General features: G+C 44.8%; 2 protein-coding genes, 1 long non-coding RNA gene and 5 pseudogenes across 3 annotated transcripts; 6 read left to right on the forward strand and 2 right to left on the reverse strand.

The window, feature by feature from the left end:
- The first annotated feature begins 344 nt into the window (after positions 1-344).
- LOC123414512 lies at positions 345-446 on the forward strand (annotated as a pseudogene).
- Positions 447-532: 86 nt separating this feature from the next.
- LOC123414510 lies at positions 533-631 on the forward strand (annotated as a pseudogene).
- A 145-nt stretch (positions 632-776) lies between these two features.
- LOC123414511 lies at positions 777-876 on the forward strand (annotated as a pseudogene).
- Positions 877-1,687: 811 nt separating this feature from the next.
- On the forward strand, positions 1,688-1,786 carry LOC123414507 (annotated as a pseudogene).
- A 121-nt stretch (positions 1,787-1,907) lies between these two features.
- LOC123414508 lies at positions 1,908-2,007 on the forward strand (annotated as a pseudogene).
- A 5,791-nt stretch (positions 2,008-7,798) lies between these two features.
- Positions 7,799-8,616, reverse strand: LOC123411113. Its single transcript, XR_006613190.1, has 2 exons — positions 8,526-8,616; positions 7,799-8,444 (listed from the first exon to the last, which is right to left on the reverse strand). It is a non-coding gene; the product is annotated as an uncharacterized LOC123411113 (long non-coding RNA).
- Positions 8,425-9,363, forward strand: LOC123411112 (casparian strip membrane protein 2). Its single transcript, XM_045104042.1, has 3 exons — positions 8,425-8,711; positions 8,814-8,937; positions 9,097-9,363. The coding sequence occupies exons 1-3, from the start codon at positions 8,425-8,427 to the stop codon at positions 9,319-9,321; spliced, it is 636 nt and encodes a 211-aa protein (XP_044959977.1). The 3' UTR covers positions 9,322-9,363.
- Positions 9,364-9,539: 176 nt separating this feature from the next.
- Positions 9,540-11,728, reverse strand: LOC123411111 (pentatricopeptide repeat-containing protein At5g15300-like). Its single transcript, XM_045104041.1, has one exon. It carries the CDS (start codon positions 11,345-11,347, stop codon positions 9,803-9,805), a length of 1,545 nt encoding a protein of 514 aa, XP_044959976.1. The 5' UTR covers positions 11,348-11,728; the 3' UTR covers positions 9,540-9,802.
- Between the last annotated feature and the right edge of the window lie 13,719 nt (positions 11,729-25,447).

Below are 25,447 nucleotides of genomic sequence, written 5' to 3' on the forward strand. Positions count from 1 at the left end.
AATTCACTTCGGCCTTCTTACACAACGAGGCCCAGCCCAGTTACCATTCAGCTTTTTCCCTTTATATCCCCCGTCCCCTCCAAACCCTAAATCCTCAGCCCTCACTCGTCTCCAGCCGTAATCACCTCCCCCACACCCCCACCCCCTTCATGCGGAATCACACCACCCATCAGCCATCTCAGCTCGAATCCCTCATGATTCTTCGATCTATTTCGTTCTACCTGCATTTCTTAGTTTTCTATGCCTGCTTCAAATCAGTTCTTCGCCTTCCTTCTGTGTTGCGGGGATCTCATCCGTAGAAGAGGATTAGGAGCGCGATGTTTCGCCGCGCGAGCAGAGCAGAGTTAGCAGATGACGACAAGCAAGACAGGGACTCTGCAGCGCCCCCGATTTCGGATCGGGGGTCGCGAATGATGCATTCCGTCTAGGGGAATCTCCGATGCTCGTTCTCGCTTTCCTCCCGCGCATCGTGTTTGTTTTTCGACTGCATCAAGTTCTGTCCCGAGTATTTCGCCGCATGAACGAACAGAAAATAGCATATGATGATAAGCAAGACAGGGACTCTGCAGCGGCCCCGGCTCAGACCGGGGCCGCGAATGATGCATTCGTCTAGGGGAATCTCTGATGCTATTCCGGTTTGCACCGTCTTATCTCTCGGTCTAGGACTGAACGGATCTGGATCTGGCCGGTGCTTGCTAAATTGTTTTTTTTGCTTTGAATTTGAATCAGAACGGTCTCTGCCAAGTTTTTGTGGCAACAAATCAGTACGAGCATAACTAGCATATGACGATAAGCAAGACAGGGACTCTGCAGCGCTCCCGATTACAAACCGGGGGCGCGGATGATGCATCCGTCTAGGGGAATCTCTGATGCTACTTTCCTTTTTCGTTTTTCCCCTTGCATTTTCTTTCGTCTCTCTTCTTATGATGTCTTGAATTTGGTGCCAGTGACTGGTCTCTCGCAATGGATTCTTGTAACAGGATGCGCTCCCTTGTTGAGATAAGGGGGCCGCACTGAACTGCCAGCCTGATGATTATCCTCAAGAACGGAGATCTGAATCCATTTCTCCGTTGAAGCCTGTTTGGCTGCCGTGCTTGATCTATTGCACCGCTTGTTTCTTGGCTGGGTTTCTCTCAGGAGTAAATTGCAAAGAAAGCAACATGCTTGCTTGCTTGCTTGCACACACACACACATGTACGCACGAAGCGGGCCAAATGGGCTCCGGGAATGGACCTGTAGAAGCAAACTTTATGAAGGCTTTGGCAGATCAGATTAATGCTATGATTTATGGTATACTTGTTTAAGTAGCATACTACTGCCCACCTTCAATGGTTTAATGCCTGGTGTTTTGCTTTGGAAATCTTCATGCGAATATTTATTTGGATCTGAACATAACTTATGTGTGAATTGTAGTGCTTATGTTTGGACATAGCAACATTAGAAGAAACGAGAATCAAGGCCAGGGTATGTAAAGTGTATTTGTTTATCAAATATGGAACCCCTAGTCTGCTTGGCTAGCCTGATGATTACCTTTGCGTAACGAATAAAGTTCTGAGATCTCTGCTTAGGCTGCTGTGGTGGATCCTACTCCCTCGTTCCATCAAATTTGGTCGCCTAACTTCCCTCTTGTGTTATATTTATTTTTGATTTCATCAAATTGGGTGAAGTATTGCTGCACGAACATAAATTAGCATATGATGACAAGCAAGACAGGGACTCTGCAGCGGCTCTGACTCAGATCAGGGGCGCGAATGATGCATCTGTCTAGGGGAATCTCTGATGCTAATCTAATTTGCAGTATCTTGTCTCTTTGTCTTGGCCTGAATGGGTTTGAATCTGACTGGTGTTTTCTAATAGTTTTTCCTTTGTAACGGTGTTTGCTAAATTTGTGTTTCAACAAATCACTATGAGCATATGATGACAAGCAAGACAGGGACTCTGCAGCGCTCTTGATTTCAAATTGGGGCCGTGAATGATGTATCCGTCTATGGGAATCTCTGATGCTAATATCCTTTTCGTTTTTTACCTTGCATTTTCTTTCATCTCTGTTCTTATTTTTACCTCTATTTAGCAGCCTGTAACTGTGCTCATGACAGGCTACAGCTGTTAGTAATGAATTCACTTAACTGGAGCAATTTGTTGTTGAGTGAACAGGATGCACTGACTACCAGCCTGATGATTATCCTTGAGAATGGAGATCTGAATCCACTTCTGTGTTTGAAGCCAGCTTGGCTGCCGTGCTTTACACCTATCCTGGTTTCTTGGCTGGCTTCCTCCAGGAGTAAATTGCAAACCCCCCTACGTGCATCCATGCATACAAGCACCTCACACACACATACATGTACGCACGAAGCAGGCCAAATGGGCTCCCTGAATGGATGTGTAGAAGCAGATGTTATGAAGGCTTTGGCAGATTGGATGGATGCCCCCACTAGATTCATGGTATCCTTGTTCTAGTAGTGTTTGGCATCAGTTTGAGGTTGCCCACCTTCAATGGTTTAATGCCCTGGTGCTTGGAAATCATCATACAAAATATTTTTTTGGATTTGAACATAACTTATGTGTGAATTGTAGTACTTGGCCATAGCAAGATTACCTGATACGGGAATCAAGGCCAGGATATGTAAAAGTATTCGTTTATCAGATGCAGAACCTTGTGTGCTTGGCCAGCCTGATGATTACCTTTGCTTAAAGAATGAAGTTCTGAGATCTCATCTCCGTTGAAGCTCGTCTAGCTAAGGTTGCTGTGGTGGATCCTACTCCCTCCTTTCCTAAATAATGTACTCCCTCCGTTCAAAATATAAGATGTTCTAACCTTTTGATCTTCCACCAACCTGGCTAGCTGGGCTCCGGAGTGAGTATTTGGAGACATAAAAACTATGAAGGCTTTGCTAATTCGTAGAATTCTTGGTTCTGGATTATTGTTCTAGTTGAGAAACTTGTTTGGACTGTGTATTAGCTATCTCAAATGCACAAATTCTTCAAAGTAGTTGTTTTTTCTTGTTTCATGTTGATGTTTGTACCTATCTTCTGGCTTTGTCATTAGAGCATTCTGATCTAGCTGCCTGATGATTACCATAGTGTGCACTGTGCTAAGAATGGAGATCTAAATGCACTTCCCTGTTGAAGCCTGCTTGGCCACTCTGGTCCATTGGTAATTCCATGGATTTTTTGGGGATCTGCTAGAGATGCTCTTAACCTGCTGTTGCTGTTGCTGTTGCTGTTGCTGCTGCTACTACCTCCATCACTGATGCTCCTTTGGACGCCTAGGGGGGAATGGGGTCTGGTTGTACATGCTCTTAATTTCCTTTGACCGAGCTGGCTAAGTGGACTCCAGGGAATAGATATGTTGAAACAAGAAGTATGAATGAAGGCTTGGCTGATCAAAAGAATGCTTTTATATGTTTCTATGGTGTTTCTGTGGTGCCCTTAAATTTCTGTTCTTGTGATCTTTTCTGGCAACTGAATATTGTTGGTCTCATTTGTTTGTGCACCTTGAGATTTCCTTGTGTACCTCTCACACATGGCTGCTGATTTCATGTTGTTAATTTGTTCTTGGGTTTTTCATTGATTTTTTTCTTAATTGGAGGCATTTGTTTTTTTTGTTGATGCCTTGGTCACCGTGCTTCAGTTAACCCCACTTGGCTGTGCTTGTTTATTGCCTTCCCCTTCATTTGTTTCTTTGCTGTGTTTCTCTTGGGAGTACATTACAAAAAACCCGACATGGGTGGCTAAGGGCCTCTTTGATTTGTGGGATTTTAAGAACGCAGGAATATGAAAAATATAAGGTTGGAGTGGCATGTCCATTTGAAGTTTGAACCCTGTAGGATTAGCAATGAGTGTTTGATGTCACAGGAGAAACAAAGGAATTGTAAAAAGAGGTTGGAGTGGATGTTAGATCTCCTATGAAATGTAGTAGAAAAGATACCATAGAAAAATTTCCTATGGGATCCAATCCAATGAATCAAAGGACCAATGTAGGAAAAATCCCTATGGATTTCAATCCTCCAAAGCTCTGGAAGTGGATGTGTATTAGCAGAAGTCAAAGGCTTTGACAGATTGGATGAATGCCCCCCACCATATTAGTTTGAGGCTGCACACCTTACATGGTTCAGTGCCGGGTGTTCTGTTGTAGAAATCACCATGATAAGATTTGATTGGATCTGAACTTAACTTCTGTGTGAATTGTAGTACTTATATTTGGAACCTTGTGTGCTTGGCCAGCCTGATCAAGCCAGAATATGTAATAGTATTTATTTATCAAATACTGAACCTTGTGTGCTTGGCCAGCCTTATCAAGGCTAGAATATCTTATAGTATTTGTTTCTCACCTCTGTTGGTGATCATGTAGCTTAGGCTGCCATGGTGGATCGTACTCCCCATGTTCCTAAACAATGTAGCAATTTGCTCTTAGGAGTAAATTGGAACATGTATGCGCACTATTGGCACTGGTGAGGATACAAAAAGTTTGAATGCTTTTGTCAAATGCACAGAATGCTCAGGTCTGTTTGCTATGGTATTATTCTAGTTGAGAAAGTTGTTTGGACTCTTTATTAGTTTTCTCAAATGTGCAAAATATTTTTTTCTCTTGTTTTGTGTTGATGTTTGCAGTTGAATATATTGGCCTTGTCCTTTGAGCATTCTGTTCTAGCTGCCTGATGATTACCACTAAGAATGAAGATCTGAATCACTTTCTTGTTGAAGCTTGCTTGGCCGCTTTGGTGGATTAGTAATTCCATGGTATTTTTGGGCATCTACTACTACTACTTCTACTACTACTGCTTCTACTACTACCAACATCACTTAGTTCCTTGCATGCTTGGAACTACTCAACCAACTGAGCTCTTAATTTCCTTTGACCAAGCTGGCTAGGTAGACTCCAGGGAATAAATATGTTGATACAAGAAGTATGAATGAAGGCTTGGCTTATCAAAAGAATGCTCCCATATGTTTATATCTTGTTTTGCAGCTCTGTTTGCTTAATGACCATTAGGGTGAATTAGGGTGTTTCTGCAGTTCCATTAAGCCTCTATTCTTCTGATCTTTTCTGGCAACTGAATGTTTTTGTTTTGGTATTGTCTCTTTGGTTTGTGCACTTTGAGATTTCCTTGCACCTCTTAGACGTGGTCGCTGATTTCTTGTGGACTTCTTCTGCCAGGGCTTTTCATTGAAAAATGCTTAGGTGAATGGAGATCTGTATCCATTTCTCTGTTGAAGCCTGCTTGATTCATCCCATCAATTGTTTCTTGTCTTGGTTTCTCTCAGGAGTAAATTGCAACAAAACCAACATGCATGCACGCACACACTCTCATTTACACACAAGGCAGGCTAAATGGCTCTGGGAATGGATGTGTAGAAGCAAATGTTATGAAGGCAGAACAATGAGTGCCCCCACTACATTCATGTTTTGCTTGTGTAAGGAGCATTTGATTGTAGTTTGAGGTGCGTTTTCCTTCCATGGTTTATTGCTTCTTGTTTTGCTGTAGAAATCATATGGAAATATTTGTTGGGTTCTGAACAGTCGCTGCAAACTCTTTTCACTGTTTTAAGGCATTCTGTTGTAATTAAAAGTAGTTCTCATCTTTGGGCATTAGCAAGATTAGCAGATATGCGTCTATCCTAGTAAGGAACATTGTGTGCTTGGCCAGCCTGATGATTAACCTTTGCACAAAGAATGGAGAACTGAATGCTTTCTCATGTCCGTTGAAGCTCGCTTGGCTTTGCCTGCTGTGCTGGATCCTACTCCCTTGTCTAAATACTTGAGCAATTTTATCTGAGCAATAAATTGGATCATGCATGCATATATATATACACACACACATCTTGAGGTCTTGCACCAGCCTTGCTAGGCGGGCTCCGGCGAGTGTTTGAAGATAAAGAAAGTATGAAGGCTATGGCAAGTGCACAGAATGCCCAGTTTTGTAGTAATCGTAGTTGATTGGACTATCAACTCATCTCAAATGGAAATAGATGCCTTTTCCTCGTTTCATGTTGACATTTGCTGTTGAATTTACTTGGCCTTGTCATTGGAGCATTCTGGTTTAGCTGCCTGATGATTTCCATTGTGTGCACCACTAAGAACTGGACATTTGATTGCTCTTCCCTGTGGGAGTCTGCTTGGCCACTCTGTTGGATTGGTTAGCTTGCTCTGCCAGCAGCTGGTACTACTACCACCACTAGCACCCTTAATGCCCATGAACTTCTCAGTCCTCCTGAACCCTTAATATCCTTCCGCTGAGGCTCTAAGTGGACTCCAGGGAACAAATATGCTGATGCATGAAGTATGAAGGCTTAATAAATCGAAAGAATGTTGAAGCTATGTTTTAGTGTTTTTTTCGCAGCTCTGGTTGCTGAATGCTTTGGATCATTAACTTGTTTAATTGTCATTTATCTTTTTTCTATGTGATGTGTTCTTGCAAAATTGATTGCTGTATGTGATGTGTTCTTGTGGTGGGAAATTGTTTTTGTACTTCTATCAAACATGGTTGCTGATTACTTGTGTTCATCAATCAAGTGTATTGCTTCCTCCGTTCCATAATGTAAAATGTTTTTGGGCACTACACGAATGTCAAAAGACGTCTTGCATTACGGGACAGAGGGAGTATTTTACAGGCATCAAACGTCTTGCAGTATGGGACAGAGGGAGTATTTTACAGGCATTTGTTGGTTCGCTAGCCATACACCGACGAGGGCGTCTGAGAAGCAAATATTCATGTAAAAAACTAGGGTATTTCACTCCAGTAAACGTTTGGGCCGATTTGTATTTGGTTCGTTGTAAATGTAATGTACTTATAATGTAACGATTTAGATACATATCCCCCACCTTTGTAGATGGGTTTTAAAAAATGAGCACTATCTGTGTGCAGAAAATTCATATGAACAGATCAATATGCAAGGGTGCAAGCTTCAGTGCTCTGAATTTTTAATTATTTTACCATTCTAGTCCCAAAATGGAGTTAAATGTTTCTTCAAATCTCCACTGGCAACATTAGCTATTAGGTATATCATACCTACCGAGGATTTCCAGGGGTGAAATAAATAATGAAGAAGAGTCGTGGAAAATGCTTTCATGCCATTGAAACGTGAGGCAATGGGAGCCTCATTTTTATCTAATGGGGGCTCATTGTTTCTAAGGAAAGCCTCATTGCGTTTGGACTAAATGGAGGCTGACACGGGCTCAGTATTTCTTTTTTATTTACAAGTTCAAAAGAAAAATCTTGCTTTTAGGTGTTCAGAATGAATGTGTATTTTTTCTTTGAAAATATTGTTATTTTTAGGCTGTAAAGAAACAAAATTCCAACTACAAAAAAATTGGCCCAGTGATGTTATGAAATTTTTTACATACCTAGTATACAAAACGAGATGTGAAGCCATAGAAAAATTCGAATAATCATGTATGTCTATGCAAAAAAATACGATTTTTTCCCGCCATAGAAAATGGTATTTTGATAACGAGATCCGCCTCCACTGGCATTTTCTGGAGCCTCACATCTTTGCTAGTGTCCGTTTTATATGCTCAAGAAGTGAAGTTTCTGCTCCCAGCTTAAATGCAACCCATGAACAGTAAGCAAAGTTTTAAAAGGGAAAGTTAAAAGGATTCTGATTTTTTGACAACAATGTTTATGCATGTCCAAATTTCCGTTAAGAAAAAAATCATTCCTAATGCTAGGCAACAAAACAAAATCAATGCTCCAAAAAGATTATTTTTGAAAGCATTTTGGGGCGTTGTTTTTGTTATTTTTGCCCCCAACCAAGTGCTACAACATAGCACTTTCAGCGATGATGGCAAACAAGCGCAGCAACGGAATCGAGATCTTCTTGGCCTTTGCAGAAAACCAGAAGGCGAGATCAGCAAGGACAACAGAAAACAGTCCAAACATAAGGATTCACGGAATCGTTTGCTGGTGTGGATGCACTTCCATCCACAAGCCAGAGAAGCAGAAATAATGCAGCGAGTCAACTCAGAACAGGTGGCCCTGCCTCCTGCTCCTCTTACGCGTAGCCTTGCAGCAAGGGGACCGGCGCCGCTCTTTCAGTTGGAAGAAGCACGAAACAATAAGCCGAATCAACTGGCTTCTGCGTAAATGGCGTACCACCCCTTCCTCTTACGAAAAAGCAGGGCATCCCGTTGCTTCGGAAGCTGGCATGGGCTAGCTAACCAACGTCCAGCTGAAGCCTCCCCTGCAGAAGCAAGACACGAGCCGATCCCCATGTTATTGGAGGCCTAGCAACAGAACTGCTCTGTCTGAAACGATGCAATTGCAAACTGGTCTCCATGGAGCTATGTGGAGCAGGTACCAGGCGAAATGCGCCTGGGAGCATGCACCAGCACGCGGCGCCTTGCACCGCCAGCTGCTGTAACACCAAATTGACCTGATCCAGAGGCAGCCCCCCCATGTATGTGTGTATATATAAGCAGGGGGCATGGGCTGTTTTCTTCAGACCTGGGAAACAGTTTTGAGTTTTGATCAGTCCAGCAGCTTAAGAAATAATACCAGAATGGACACCGGCGAGCAGGGTGAGACCTCCAAGGCACCCCTGAGCAAGGGGGTCAGTAGAGGGGTGTCCATGCTGGACCTCATACTCCGCGTCATCGCGGTCGTCTGCACCCTCGCGAGCGCCATTGCCATGGGGACCACCAATGAGACGCTTCCTCTGTTCACGCCGTTCATCCAGTTCAAGGCGCGATACAGCGATCTCCCGGCTCTCACGTACATGCGGAAGAATCCCTTAGTACCTGATAAGCATATACTTTCAGATAGAATAAGGTTATATGATCTGATGCTCCAACTGTTTGAATTGTATGCTGACAGGTTCTTCGTGGTGGCAAATTCTGTTGTCAGCGCCTATCTCATCCTTTCGCTCCCACTGTCAGTTGCGCACATAATTAGGAGCGGGGCTGAATGTAGCAGGCTGGTCTTGATCATTTTCGACGCGGTAAGACTACTTGTTGCTCTGATTCAAAGTGTGTCAGTGTTGAACACTTCAACTACTATCATGCCATCCTGCATGAAACTATATACTAGAGAAGAAAGAGAAGCCTGCATCAATAACTGTATCAGCTACTAACTTAGTTTCCTTGTGTTTCTTGTGAAGGCAATGCTAGCTCTGGTCACATCAGCGTCATCTGGAGCAACATCTATTGTCTACTTAGCACACAAGGGTAATGTCAGGGCAAACTGGCTTGCTATTTGCCAGCAGTTGGATTCTTTCTGCGAGCGTATCTCTGGCTCCCTGGCTGGCTCTTTTGTAGCCATGGTTCTGCTGATACTGCTCATCTTACTCTCAGCCATTGCCCTAGCCAGGCGCCAGACCGAATAGTCCATGATTTGCTTCCTGAAGTATAAGTGTGATATCCCCACAAAAAATTATGTGTGATATGTGTGGTTCTTATACTTGCTTCCTTCATGTAAATGTGTGGGCCTATTCTCTTGCTACCATCTTCTACAATAGTGTTACGGTGTTACTTCTTCTCTATCGTCCTTTGTATTTCTTATACAGTCTTTACAGAAATAAACGTCATGGATTGAGTACTATACTTTTCATAGTAGTTGCTGGTTATTTTCTTCATAACTAGATGAGAAAACGGAGGCAAGCCATCAGCTGGAAACAACATACCTGCTAGTTGCACTGATGCTGCTAACTCCAAGTGAGACCACCAGCATTTGGCAGTTTTGAATATGATTTACTCTCTAGGCCTCCTTGCTAGGGTGCTACTTCTTTCCACTTTCTGGTGGCCGAGCATAAAATGACAGGCTGAGCATGGACACAATCCACACGTTCACTGTAGGATATCCACACATCACAATGCTGGAAGGCAGGTACTTTTATGGTCAACCTGGGCAAAACCAGCAACCTTTCTTATCCCCCTTTCATCCATTGATCCCCGCAGTGTCTCCACTCCAAACCATTCATCAGATGATGCGTAAATGCCAGAGAGCAATACATAGTCACTGCTTGCATCTTCGTTCATTCTTAGAAGCCTCTCCCTGGCCAGTCTGCCAAGGGCTGCATTCCCGTGGATTTTGCAGGCACCAAGCAGAGTCCTCCATATGACAGCACTAGGTTCACACCTCATGCTGCTCAGAATTGCAAATGCTTCATCCAGTAAGCCTGTACGGCCAAGCATATCCACCATGCAACTGTAGTGCTTTGCATTAGGCTCAATCCTGTACCTGTCTTTCATCAAAGAGAAATATCTCTGACCATCTTCAACCAATCCAGCATGGCTGCATGCACCAAGAACACAGAGGAAAGAAACTGCATTTGGGCATATTCCTTCTTCAAGCATTTTGTTGAAGTATTGGATGGACTGTTCCGCTTGCCCATGGAAGGCCAGCCCACCGATGATCGAGTTCCATGTCCAAACGTCCCTCTCCTTCGTCCTGCTGAAGACTTCCAATGCAGCCTGCACATCTCCGCACTTTGCGTACATTGATAACAATGCATTTCCGAGAACAATGCTTGTGCATGGTCTACCTTCCAAGTGTAATGAATGTATCATCATCCCTGCGTCAAGTGACCCTAAGTTCGCACAACACGAAAGCAAGCTAACAATAGTGGCCTCATCAGGCATCCAGCCGGCACACTTCATTTCATCAAGCACATCCAGTGCTTCCTTCAGCATCCCCTTCACGGCGTACCCGGTGATAATCGTGTTCCATGAAACCACATCTGTCTCCGGCGCACGGTCAATCAGCTCCCTCGCCTTCTCCATCTCACCGTGCTTAGCATACGCTGCCACCATCACATTCCAACACACCAAGTCTTTGTGCCGACAATCATCAAACAGTTGCCGCGCAATGCCCAGGTCACCTCTAGCGGCATGCCCCGCTATGACAGCCGACCACGCGACGACGTCCCCCTCGCCGGCCTCATCAAGAAGCGCGCCGGCCACCTGCAAATCCCCGCACTTGGCGTGCATGTTGATAAGCGCATTCCTGACAAACGCATCGTTCAAGAAACCCAGCTTCAGGACGACGCCATGGACCTGGTACCCGGCGCAGGAACCCGGCAAGCCAGCGCTGGCCCGTAGGAGGTAGCAGAACGTGAAGGCGTCGGGCCTCAGGCTAGCCGCCCCGATGCGTCGGTACAGGTCGAAGGCCGCGGCGGGCGCGCCCCCGTGCGCGTAGCCGCGGACCATGACGTTGTGCATGAAGAGGTCCGGGTGGGGGATTCCGTCGAACACTTTGCGGGCGTAGCCCATGGTGCCGGGGAACGAGGCGACACAGGCCAGCAGCAGGTCCCGCAGCGGCTGGAGGCGCGAGGCGATGCCCTTAACGACCAGGTTCCCATGGATTTGCTTCAGGGAGCGCGGGCTTAGACGGGGGGAGCCTTTCCGGATCATGCGCCGCTCGCCCGCTCAGGCCGGCTCGCTGGCGGCTCTGGAGCCCTCGCCGGGGCATTGGCCGGAGCCGTGCGCTCGAGCTTACGCGGCACCGTGCGCCAGGAGGCACAATGACCCGAAGCTCCTGCCGGCTTGTTGGCCGTGCGCTCGCGTCGCTGGCGTGCTGTCGCCGCTGTAGTTGCTGGCTGTAGCTGTGGATGGGTGCTGCTGCACTAGGATTGTGTTGTTGACGGTGGGAGGTCAGGGCGTCGGGCGACCTGTGAGTTGGAACGGGCCGAGTGCAGGGGAAACGTGCGGCGCGCCCGGGGAAGAGGAAGCACTGCGAGGCGGCGGCGCTTTCTGGTTGTTGTCGTCGAATGAGTCGAACACGCGAACCAGAGGAAACAGACGAGGGCAACGGGTGGGCCCAGACGTGAAAACAGAGAGGAAAACTCAATCTCTCGATAATTCGAAAGGGCTTATCTACATAGTGAAAATTAGGGCAAATCCTATTTGACGCCGCAGGCGTCGGTTAAAATGTACTTTACTGCAGCGTTCGGTCGGTTCAATAGGAGGAAGGTTTTTTCAGTTTTGTGAAGTTCTCCGAAGCTTTCTAAATTGGGGAACACTACGACTTCAGCCGGTCGATTTCTATAAATTATCCGTCACTTGGATAGTCGTTGGATGCCCCAGTTGATAACCGTTCGATAACCGTATGATCTAGCGTCCGCATCCCGCATGGTGAATCGTTATTTCCCGCAACAAGCGGTCAGTTGCAGAAACTAAACACTCTTCCCCGGCCCTGACAGAGTTGCGCCCCGCGCGGCGCTGCCACCAGCCCATCGCAAAATCAGCCCGCCGCAGGTGTGCGGGAGCTCAACTGTCGTCTTCGAGGAGATCTCATCAAGAAGCCTGGGTTAATTTCTGAAACAACATCTCTGGTCCACTCTGAAAAAATCATGAAATCCTAGGTTCCGCCGCATGTGTAGTTTCCTCTTTGACAGACCTACGCCCAGCGTCACCATGCAACGGTCATGTCGTAGAAACAATGGCCATGCTGTAAAAACAATTTCTGAAACAACAATCGCGTTGTAGAAACAACGATCACGTTACAGAAACAACGACCATATTGCAGAAACAATTTCTAAAACAACGGTCGGCGGATCATCACCAGATGTCGCAGTCTAACGGTCGCATGTGGTCCTCTATTTTTGCAACAAAGATTATGTTGCGGAAATCTTTGTAACATAGACCTTGCTACAGAAAATTTTGCAACACGGATCATATTATAAAATATTTGTGCAACATAGATCATGTTGCAGAAAAGAGAAGCAGAGAGTCAAAGCGATGGAGAAAAACAAAGATGAATGAAGACGGACAGTATCAATGAATGGGATAAAAAGGCATTGACCAAAAAGATAAGCTTGCAGCTAGCATGGCACGTGGCAGGCATACAAGACGATAGATCCTTCATGTGCAATCCGTCGGCAGGAGGAAAACGTTTTCCTTCTAAATTGGGTTTTTCATTTAGGTTTTTAGGACTTATTTTTTCTATTTTTATTTTCTTATTTTCTTTACTCTTTTTATTACTTATTCATTTTCATTTTAATTTTTTTATATTATTATTATTATTTTAAAATAGCACAGCCTTTTTTATTAACATTTTTTCAAATGAACAAACATTTTTCCAAATCAATGAACCTTTTTCACAATTTTACGATTTTTTAATTAAAATTGTATGAACTTTTTTGAATATTGATGAATTTTTTTCAAATTTGATGATTTTTTTGAAATTGTTGAAGTTTTTTAAGCTTTGTGAACTTTTTTCCAGTTCAATGAACTTTTTAAAACCCTTTTCCAAATTAATGAACAAATTTTCAAAATTCGTGAACTTTTTAAAAATTTATGTACTTTTTTTAGATCATAGTGAGTTTTTAAAATCTGTGAACTTTTTTAAAATATGTGAACTTTTTTAGATCACAGTGATTTTTTTCAAATTCGTGAACTTTTTCTTTCAAAATTTGTAAACCATTTTTTGTTTTTATGAACTCTTTGTGTTCACTTTCTTTTTTGCTTTATTACTTTTTTATAAAAAACCCGTCCTGAAACTGGGCCGGTCCATTTTGTAGGGCGTGTGGGCGCTGGTTCTCCTAGCCGGCGCTTAAGGCGTCGATTAGGAGCTCCTAAAATTGGTCATTTACCACTTTCAATATGGGGCTTCGCTAAATTGCCATTGTCAAGATTGGTTTTGTAAAAATGTCATTCAGTTCACGTGCACTTTGATTACCATGTCATTTTTTCTTTTTTCATGACTTTTTTTCATGTCACCTCAAAGGACCAAAGTGCCCTTGATGCTATCTACACGCACTTAGGAATCAAATCAACACTTGAAGGAGAGATCTCCCTGAAGTGAACGTGTGCGTGATGCCCGTCGGCGATATCGTGTCTGCCGAATCTCTGGTCACCTAATGTCTTCCATCAATCAGCGGGACGTTTCCCCCATCTTCTCGACGCCGTGAGGCTACCACCAACTTCCCTTTTGCCGCGTGCCGCCGATCTCCTTGGCGTCACTGACTGCCATTGCCATGTACCATAGTGGTGACATGGAACCCTATCTTGTTGGACGGTACTATGTTTTACCTTTCCCTCGGTTCATGTGTTTGATTCTAGTTCAACAAAGCTTATCATGTGACGTATGAAATATGTGGGAAGTATAGTGTTCATCCCTCGCATGCTCCGTGTTGATACACATTGACATAAAAAATCAAGGATTATATACCAGATTATTGAGAAGCAATTTACATTGGAAGTACCATTCATAAGCAGTGGCAATTAGTCATTGTTATCCTAGTGGCATTAATAGGCTGCCAAATTACAATAGAAGCAATGTTCATAATGTTAACACTAACTGAGAATATAAGTAGCAAATCATGGTGAGGAACTAGAGGATGATCACACAATTTTTTGTATTGGATATGATAATTTATATTGCGATAGATATATGCATTGTAAAAATATGATCACTAACTCAATCTTGTGTTTATGTTTTCCTACTTGTTTGGAATAGGCATGATTCGGAGGTCGCGCTAGGCAGCAGTACTGATAATCCATATTTATTGGTTGAGGCCTCTTCAACTATACAACCAACACCACATATCATAGAAGTCGACTGGGATAACTTACAAATAGTAGAGACACATGATGATGAAGGTAGAATTGAACTACTGAGTGAGGATCAACTGTGTGAGATTTTGGGTTTAAAGGATGAGGAAGAGAAAAAGAAGCAAGACCGAATCAAAGCATCATAGAATGGTTGAGCATGGGACCGATAATGAAGATGTTGATGTTGCCATTCCTGTTAGCGACGCCATACCAAATGAAGTAGTCATCACATATGACAAGGGCCACCCAACAATGGACTTGGACACTATGTATCCATCAATGAAGGAATTTAGGTTAGAAGTAAGGCAATTTGCCATCAATGAGGAGTTTGATCTAGGCACGAAGAGGTCAGATAAGAAGAGATTTAGAGGGTTCTATAAGTCAAGTGAAGATTGCCCTTGGAGAAACTGACTCTAAAGAGGATGCTGGTAGCAGCTCCAGCAAAGGAACTGACTCCAAAGAGGATGCCGACTGCAGCTCCAACAAAGAAGCTTACACCAAAGAGGAAGCTACAAAATGGATGACTCGTCTCTACGAAATTAATATTATAGTGATGTGAGAAGTGAAATCACAAGTAGTCTTCTTCTATGTGACCTCAATTTCTCTAATTTCTCGGAGCCGTGAAGTAATTTTAGTTTTATCTATGCACTCCTTATGTGAACTTATCACTTTATTTTATGGGATGTGAACTTATTTCCTGTTCATCTATCAATCATGGTTGAAGTGTCCATATGTCTCTCCCTTGCCAGTGTAATAAAAATTGAGGTCTACATACTGCCACTTCTAAATTTGTGGTTTACATACTGCACTTCTACCTACAATTCCATTTCATATCTTTGAATAAGCTAAAACAAGTACAACAAAACATATTGCAGCAAGTAGTTTATGATAGTCTTTATCTAATTTCCAAATTCAATCCAAGAACAGATAAAACATCACAGTAAACATGACTTACAGGTTGCTTGTGTGCACCATCTTCAGCCCCCTTTTAGGGTCGCGAGCTGTCGTGGCTCGCATAGGCATCTGCGAGCTAGGACGACGAGCTTCGATACCATGTACAAGCACGAGGAAGGTGGGGGCAAGCTACGCTGCGTGCAACCGTGGACATGGACCGGTGGCGAGCTGCAGTGGATCGTTGAGGCGAGGGAAAGGTGAGGGCGATTTGCGCCAGCGGGCGCAGGTATGTGCGAGGCGCGTGTTGGAAATATGCCCGAGAGGCAATAATAAAGTGGTTATTATTATATTTCCTCATGATAATTGTCTATTATTCATGCTATAATTGTATTAACCAGAAACCGTAATAATAGATCACAATGTGTCCTAGTGAGCCTCTAGTTGGCTAGCTCGTTGATCAATAGATGATCATGGTTTCCTCATTATGGACATTGGATGCCATTGATAACGGGATCACATCATTAGGAGAATGATGTGATGGACAAGACCCAGTCCTAAGCATAACACTAGATCGTATTGTTCGTCTGCTAAAGCTTTTCTAATGTCAAGTATCATTTCCTTAGACCATGAGATTGTACAACTCCCGGATACCGTAGGAGTGCTTTGGGTGTATCAAACGTCACAATATAACTGGGTGATTATAAAGGTGCACTACATGTATCTCCGAAAATGTGTGTTGGGTTGGTACGAATTGAGACAGGGATTTGTCACTCCGTGTGACGGAGAGGTATCTCTGGGCCCACTCGGCATCATCATAATGAGCTCAATGTGACTAAGGATTTAGCCACGGGATGATGTGTTATGGAACGAGTAAAGAGACTTGCCGGTAACGAGATTGAACAAAGTATAGAGATACCAACGATCGAATCTCGGGCAAGTATCACACAGGTAGACAAAGGGAATTGCATACGGGATTGACTGAATCCCCGACATCGTGGTTCATCCGATAAGATCATCGTGGAACATGTGGGAGCCAACATGGATATCCAGACCCTGCTATTGGTTATGGACCGAAGAAGTGTCTCAGTCATGTCCGCATGGTTCCCGAACCCGTAGGGTCTACACACATAAGGTTCGATGACGCTAGAGTTGTTATGGGAATAGTACACGTGGTTACCAAAGGTTGTTCGGATTCCCAGATGAGATCCCGGACGTCAAGAGGAGTTCTGGAATGGTCCGTAGGTAAAGATTCATATATAGGAAGTGGAGTTTTGATCGCCGAAAGAGTTTGGGAGATCGTCGGTATTGTACCGGGACCACCGGAAGGGTTCCGGGGGTCAACCAGGAAGAGCCACCAGCCCCGAAAGGCTACGTGGGCCAAGAGTGGAAGGGAACCAACCCCTAGATGGGCTGGTGTGACGCCCTCGATTTGATCGTACGCTAATCATACACGCAAATGCGTACGACCAAGCTCAAGGACTCACGGGAAGATATCACAACACAACTCTAGACACAAATAAAACATACAAGATTCATATTACAAGCCACGGGCCTCGAGGTCTAGAATACATAATCTCGAGGAACACATGAGTCAGCGGAAGCAACAAATATCTGAGTACAGCCATTAAACATGAGGTGCCTTAGAGAAGGCTAGCACAAAAGATCCAACGATCGAACGAGTCAAGGCCTCCTTCCTGGGAGCCTCCTAAACTACTCCTGGTCTTCAGCGGCCTCCACGTAGTAGTAGGCACCGTCGGGGTAGCAGGCGTCGTCGACGGGATACTCCATATCCTAGGCTCCATCATCTGGTCGCAGCAACGGATCAAGGGGACAAAGGGGGAGCAAAGCAACAGTGAGTACTCATCCAAAGTACTCGCAAGACTGACATCAGAACTATGCTAAGTATGCTTCAGTATCAAAGGAGGGGTTTATATGTGGACTGAGTGCAGCAATGCGAGAAAGAGAGAGAAGGCCTAGTCCTATCGAAGACTAGCATCTTCACGGGTCTTGCAGCAATAGACGAGAGTAGAACATGTAACACAATTTTAATAGTCATATTGTTACAACAATAATTAATATGAGGTCACGCCCAGAGATTCTCCCTTGACAACTGAAAAGACCTCGATGACGCCTAGAGGGGGGGGGGTGAATAGGCTATTTTAAAAACTTATTCAGATTTGGCTTGAACTTAATGCGGAAATAAACTAAGAGGGTACTGTCAAGCACAAATCCTAAATGCACTAGGCACTGCAACGTGTATCAACGACACGATCTACCAAGATGGGCACAATGCAGTTACTAACAAGCACAAGTAAGTTACACAAACTTACTTGAGCTATATCACACGACAAGTAGGTGAACTACACATGATACTAGATCACACTATATCACACGGTATATCAACGGCTGCAAGTATGTACGTGTGGATATAGAGGGTATGCTTGAATGATTAATCTTGTACAAGAAATGGCCAACACAATATAATGAGCACAAGCAATATGCAATGTATGTATGCTCAAATAACACAAGTAAACCACAAGTAAGGAGTTAGGGTTAAGGATAACCAAGGTCACTGAGACGAAGATGTATCCCGATGTTCACTTCCTTGGAGGGAAGCTAGTCACCGTTAGAGAGGTGGATGTTACCACGAAGGCACACCAACGCCACGAAGGCTCACCCTATTCTCCCTTTGAGATAACACCACGAAGGCGTTTCTCAACCACTAGTGGTAAGCCTTTGAGGTGGCTTCCAAACCCTCACAAACTTTTCCGGGGGAAATCACACGAATTGATTCCTCTCCGAAGAACTCCTACCGCCTAGGAGTCTCCAACCTCCAAGAGTAATAAGATCACGGGGAATGCTCAAAACTTGCTCAAATCACAAATAGCTTAGGTTGAGAGAAGGAGAGGGAGAAGATCTATCTTTTGATTGGAACAACTCTCAAAGGGGCTCACAAATGCTCTTGGGATCTAAGATTCGGAGTGAGAAAATGTGTGTGAGGTGGAAATGTGTTCTTATGAGGTTAAGGCTGTGTTGGGCCACCCTCTCACGAAGTGGGAGGGGGGCATTTATAGTGTGGAGAGAAAAAGAGCCGTTGGGGGGGGGGTACTTTTAAGTCACACAGGGTCCGGACGTCCGACAATTGTCGGAAGTCCGGGCGTCCGCAAGGGACCGGACGTCCGACAGCGGCCGGACGTCCGAGACCTGTAGCCATGACTGGAACTCTTCTGAGTTTGTCAGCGGCCGGACGTTCGACCGGGGTCGGTCGTCCGAGGCCTGTAGATGTGCCTGAATATATTTGAATTCATCAGCATACGGACGTCCGGAGTGGCTCGGAAGTCCGTGTTATACAGCACAATTTTTACTGGTGGTGGCTTTCGGATTTCCGACGGATGTCGGACGTCCGGCGCTCGGACGTCCGGAGGTAGCCGGATTTCCGAGATATAGTGCACGCAAACTACTGGTGTTGACTACCGGATTTCCGGAGCTTGGCCGGACGTCCGGCCCTCGGACGTCCGGAGGGAGCCGGATTTCCGAGATATAGTGCACAACTTCTACTGGTGCAGGCTTCCGGATTTCCGGGACTTAGCCGGACATCCGGGCCTCGGACGTCCGGAGGGAGCCGGAAGTCCGAGTTATATGGCTTAGATTTCTCTGGTATAGGATTCCGGATTTCTGAACTAGTCGGTCGTCCGGCCCTCGGACGTCCGGAGGAAACCGGATGTCCGAGGCACTGGTTCTGTTTACAGAGAACAACAAAGCAGTGGAGATGTGGTCTGAGCAGAAAGTGAAGTTTGTAGTTTGAGCAAGTTCATCGCAAAACCTGTGATCCCCTCTTAATAGTGCGGGATCCCTAAGGACTCAAGAATCATAAAAGAGTACTGATGATCCATACTTGAGTGTATACTTTTATTCGCTGATCATCACTCCGCACCACTAACGTCAAAGGAACTGATACCTTTGAGTTAGCCCTTTCACCTGAGCTTGATGTTGTTGTTCCTTCTTGGCTCAAGTTGAAAGCAGGACATGATGAAGTCTTCAAGTAGCTTTCCCATACACAATGTGGAAAGCCTAGCTTATGTACTTATCTTCATTTGTCCACCATGTGAACATCCACAAGACTCAAGCATGTAGTGCTCAGGAATGCTTATCTTGATCTTGTCCTTGTTAGCACATGAGATTGTCCTTATCAACACATGATCATTGACAATAGTTTCAATGATATATTCGTGCTGATCCACTTGAACTTGCACACCACAATCTTGATGACGATCACCACTTGACGTCATCCTTCATGGGTTGTATGAGATCTTCCTTTTGACGCAAGCCCAATGGAAACACACCTAACCCCCCACATAGGAGTCTCACAAAGACCATGGGTTAGTACACAAACACGTAATGGACAATGCTTACCATACCATGGGATCACTTGATCCCTCTCGGTACATCTTATACGCTTTGTGTGTTGATCATCTTGATTTGTTCTTAGTATGAGATCTTGATCAACCTAGTGTTTCTATGACCATTCTTTGGATAATACCTTGAATAACATCTTGGTCAACATATAAACTCCTTGAACCCAACATATGGACTTCAAGAAGTGCCTATGGACAAATCCTATAAATATAACTTAAGGCAACCATTAGTCCATAGGGATTGTCATCAATTACCAAAACCACATATGGAGATATATTATGCTCTATCAACAACCTACAAGGAAGCAATCCCGGAGCAACTATTCCAGTTAAGTAACAAATGTAGTTGTATAAGATCGGGGGCACAACTCCAAGTCGTCTTGTAACCGTGGACACGGCTATACGAATAGATAAGTTCTTCCGTGCAGGGGTGCACAACATATTCCTTGTCATGCTCGATAACACACTGGCCGAACACACTATTTTGGGTCATGCCCGGCCTCGGAATATCGACGCGTCGCAGCCCCACCTAGACTCAACAGAGAGGCCAGCCCGCCGGTCTAAATCCTAAGAGCGCAGGGGTCATGGGCCCATCACACTTTGCACTCGTGCACGATGCGAGGGCGGCCGATGTCAGTCCTAGCACCCCTTATTACAAGCGCGATGCATATACGGACCACTCGGGCACGCGCCGCTCCATTGCTGACGTCTGAAGAGGTTCGGCTGATACTACGATGCCGAGTACCCATAACTTCTCCCGCGTAGCTGGTTAGTGCGAAAAGATCTCTGACCAACCCAGATCAAATACCCAAATCCATTAACATTTTAATTAATTAAACGATACAACCACGCGGGAATCCACCCGCCAGACATTATTCATCAATGTTCCCAGTATCATGGTCAAGTAATTATGTGGTTGTAACATCCGTGGGATCTGAGATATCACCCTCGTTGGATTCCGAAAGATGTAACCGTCAAGGTGGACTTAGAGGAATCACCCTCGAGGGTCTCACACTTGAGGGGTTGCACGACAGAGTCATCGTCGGGAGTGGTGAAGGAGGAATCACCCTCGATAACCACAACCGACCAGCTGTACTACAGAGATATCATCCTGAGTACTTTGCGAGGTGTCACCCTCAATACACGATAGTAGCTCTGCAGCGCCGCACAACTAAGGGGGGTGTAAGTGCTGTGTCGGGTCTTGGCTCGTCGATCAGGGATCGAGACTCGACAATAATGCGTGGCAACTGGACTAAGGGGTCAGAGGGGATGACTGACCCACCTACTCTAAGAAGTTTTAAGGTGCAGTACTAAAAGTAGCAGTTCATCAAAATTAGGCTATGCATCAGATATAGGAGCTAACTACAACACCAGCAAAATACTAATGCAAGCATGAGGGAGAAAGAAATGGGCGATATAGGAATGATCAAGGGGGGTTTGCTTGCGTGGTTGCTCTGCAAATAAATCGGATCCTCGACCGGGAAGTAGTCGATCACCGGATCATCATCGGTCTCGGGGTCTACCGGAAAGGAAGTAGCATAGGGGAAACACAATAAATAACAGAACAATCAAAAGCATCACAAAGCAAGACATGACTAAAGGCAGCGTTAGGCATGAGCTAACGCAGTAACATCTGTCATAGACGGATCGGGAAAATATCAGATGATATCCCCCAGGTCTTCGGCTACTACCGGCCAGACGAAAATGATGGAAAAGTTCCATGTTTGCTATACTAGGGACGCGGACAGACGAGCGGATAGTGTAACCGGGTTCGTCTCGCTCTGCTGATCAACTTTCATGTTCAAAATATTTTCATCCGACTTACGGTTTATTTAATATTATTTTTTAAAGTTTTTTTCAATATTCAGAAATTAAAATAGATTATATCAATTCAATGAAATACAATTATGACGTCAGCATGATGCCATGCTCACATCACTAGTTAACAAGGTTTGACTGGTCAAACTGACTAGTGGATCCCATGTGTCATATGCACATTTAGTATTAAGGTTAAATAAATATTTAATCAAGTTAATTAGCGGGGTGGGACCGAGCTATCATACTCCGCTTAGGTTATTTAATATATTTTAGTAAACAGATTTAGCAAATAGTTTAAGTAATTAATTTACCTAAGCTTACACATTAGAATTAGCTAAATACTTATTTATCTATTATTATTAAATCCTAAATATCCCAAACAGTAATAAGTGTTTTAACTAAATAATTAATCCAATTAATTAATTTATTGTTATTAAATATTTATAAAACTATACTATTATTATTTACTTATCTTAATTTTTGGTTTTAGGAGCATGGCCCCGCATGTCATTGAGAGAGAGAGCACATACATATATATTCATACATATTTTCATATGTCCATACGTTTTTACATACATACATACATCTGTACATATATTCACATACACATGCTTACATACATATATTCATTCTGGGTATTCATTTTGCCAAAATACTCGGCGTTTTTTGCTAAAGTTTTTAATGATCTACAAAGAAACTCCAAGGTTTTGTCCAATGCATGGGTATTCACTTGCATGCAGGTGCATAGCAGCTGCAGCAACAAAACAGCAGCAGCCAGCGCAGCTAGCAGCAAGCAGATGCAACAGGAGGGGCTCGGGGCCAGCGCGGCCATGGCCGGGGTGGCCGGAGTGCGACGAGAGAGGGGGAGGGGAAGAGCCCCGTGGGCCCACTGCGCCTGTAGAGGATGCATAGGCTCGTCGTCGAGGTGGACTGCGGTGGAGGCAACCAAAGGGGGCGGTGGAGCTGGGGCCGACTGGAATGGTCGAATCCGGCAAGGGGTGATCTAGTGAGGCCGGCGTCGTGGCAGTCCGGCGAGGACGACGATGGCGGGGTCGAGGGTGGCGGTGCCGGTGGAGGAGGAGGCCAGGCGATGATGGCGCAGGCCGACCGGCGAGGTGGTGCGGCGGTGGTGCAGGTGGTAGTGGTGGTGGTCGGCCGATGAGGTGGAGGAGGGGCCGGCCGATGGTGGAGGAGATGCCGGCCGGTGGGGTGGAGGAGGCCGGCTGGTGTGGTCCGGTGTCGGCCGTGGTTGCTGAGGGCGATGGGGAGGTCGAGGGAGAGGCTCGAGCGAGGGGTGATGGTGTAGGTGGAGGCCGAGGGAAGGCTGAGCGAGGGCCTGACACTGGGGCAACGCCTCGGTGGGGAACGAGGGCAGGGCCCCTGGCGAACAAGGAGGGGGAGGTGCACGAGGGGATGCTGGCGAGGGGGGCTGGCGAGCGAGGGAGAGGGAGCTGGCAAGGCTGGCTCCCTCGTGGAGTTTCCTGGCGGCTGGGAGGGAATGAGTGGGGGAGATGGGTGAGTGAGGCTAGGGTTCATGGGGTTAAATACCCCACGGATTGGGGTGGGCTGGCCGGGGTTGATTAGATGGGCCGGTTGGGGCCGACCCAGTGGGGTGGGGAGGGTCTCCCCCTTTCTTTTTATTTTATTTTTTGTTCTAATTATTATTTTTTGTTTTTTTATCTAACTAGTTCCTAATTTAGTTTTAATAATTATGCCACTGCCCCAAAAAGTTTCGCACAACAATAAATTAGTTTTTTTAGTTAAAAGCATTTAATTAATTGTTTTAGCTACTGTTTTATTTATGTTAGGGTTTTTAACCACTTAATAAAAATGTGGTTTCAACATGACAGATATCGAGAGAATATTTGCCACAGTTTGAACATTTTTTGTTTACATGTTTGACAAAGTTGAATCTTGACTTTAAATTTGAATTTGAATTTGAATATGGTTGGGTTAACGCGTGGTTAACAACAGTAACAGTGGTGACATGGCATCATTAGCATAGGATCATTGTAGCTTAATTACAGAGATCACTGTAGCAAAAGCTGAGGATGTCACAACTCTCCCCTACTAATAAGAATTCTCGTCCTGAGAATTAAGAGGTAGAAGGAAAGAGCTCGGGGTATTCATCATGAAGATGATCCGCGCGTTCCCGAGTGGCTTCATCTTCGGAATGAGTTGACCACTCCACTTTAAGGAGCTTGGTGACTTTGCGACAAGTCTGACAATCAGCCTGATCGAGAATGCGGACCGGATGCTCTTTATAAGAGAGGTCTTGTTGCAACTCAAGCATATCATGATCCACTCCTCGAATGGGATCTTTGAAGCAGCGGCGGAGCTGAGACACATGTAAGACATCGTGAATGTGAGAAAGGTTCCCCGGTGGTTCCAATTGATAAGCCACTCTTCCATGCCTTTCGAGAACAGTGAAAGGACCAATATAACGAGGAGCTAACTTGCCCTTGATCCGAAAGCGGTGTGCACCTCTCATTGGTGTGACGCGAAGATAAGCCTTTTCGCCAGGTTGATAGACCATATCTTGATGTTGACGGTCATACTAACTTTTCTGACGAGACTGAGCAGCCTTCGGATTCTCATGAATAATGCAGACTTGATCTTCGGCATGTTGGATAATATCCAGACCAAAGAGTGATCAGTCCATTGAACGATGGCTCTAGAACTCCACACGAATCCAAGTGTAAAGGATACTTTGGAGTAAAAGATGTACAAGAGAGTCAGGTTTCGATCCTGTGGAACTTTGGGTTATGGGTCCACCATGTGGGCCGAGAGTAGGCAGAGGGGTGACATCTTGTACGTTATTGGTAGCAAGACATGTCAGAGGATAACCTGTTATGTTGGCAACAACATCGGTACCAAGGGCGGGGAACGAATAGAACCATTTTCCTGCTCACTGAAATGAGGCGGACCAATAGGCAAAGTTCTCATCCACCGCGGCTACCGAAATGATATCCATAATAGTAACAGGGTCTTACTGACAGAGTTGTATACTGAGGTTGTTACCTAAGCAGGGAATAGCCCATAAGTTATTCCACAAGAAAAGTCAAACAGACCAATGGAAAGGAAAATGTGTTCACACACACAAGTTTTAGAGTATACCATTCCCGAGGAAAATACACAATATGGTATACATGATAGGTCATCAAGTACATAACCATTTTGATAAAAGGGCAAGAAGAATCATGATGTTTATCCATACCATGTGGTTTGGATAATTGATCAGGAACAATTTAGCATTGCACTTCCAATGTTTCTGTCGACAACTGAAGTACCACATTCGTGCTTCGAGGTAGCATCGACATGTCCGTCATATAAGGGTCGGACTTTGGGTACACAAGGGATCCATCATGATCAACTTATAAAATAAATCATACAATTTCCCCATGGAAGAATGGTTAGCCTTACAATTCGGGATAATATAACAATAGGTCCTTCGATCAGGTGTGCTGGACAACACATCACCGTACCGGGTTACACAAGGACCAAGGTTATAATTATTGGAAAATGTTCCAACCATCATATCTACCCGTGATTTAGATCTGATTGGTGTCAGGATACCTCATTCTCAGGGTGTTTGAGAAGAAAAGGGGACCACCAAAAACAGACGAGATGATAATGCAAGATTCTTGGGATATGAACTATGGAAGGAAGTTTTGGATCATCAGTTGGATTGTAAGTCACATGAACACAATGTCAAGACATTCGTGCCCACGTGGAATTGTTACAACACAATGCAACTGCATTCTGTTTTGAGAATCATCATCGAGGATACCAAGGCCCTTGCGTAAGCCTCGATTAGCTCTTATGAAGGAAC

The sequence above is a fragment of the Hordeum vulgare genome, chromosome 7H (assembly GCF_904849725.1).
Source record: "Hordeum vulgare subsp. vulgare chromosome 7H, MorexV3_pseudomolecules_assembly, whole genome shotgun sequence".
Classification (NCBI taxonomy): Eukaryota; Viridiplantae; Streptophyta; class Magnoliopsida; order Poales; family Poaceae; genus Hordeum; species Hordeum vulgare.

Bases quoted from the DNA above. Each gene is read 5' to 3' on its own strand.
- LOC123411111 (XM_045104041.1), bottom strand. From the start codon at position 11,347: ATGATCCGGAAAGGCTCCCCCCGTCTAAGCCCGCGCTCCCTGAAGCAA.
- LOC123411112 (XM_045104042.1), top strand. From the start codon at position 8,425: ATGGGCTGTTTTCTTCAGACCTGGGAAACAGTTTTGAGTTTTGATCAG. The intron at 8,712-8,813 runs GTACATGCGGAA...GTATGCTGACAG, and splicing joins AGCGATCTCCCGGCTCTCAC to GTTCTTCGTGGTGGCAAATT. The intron at 8,938-9,096 runs GTAAGACTACTT...TTTCTTGTGAAG, and splicing joins TCTTGATCATTTTCGACGCG to GCAATGCTAGCTCTGGTCAC.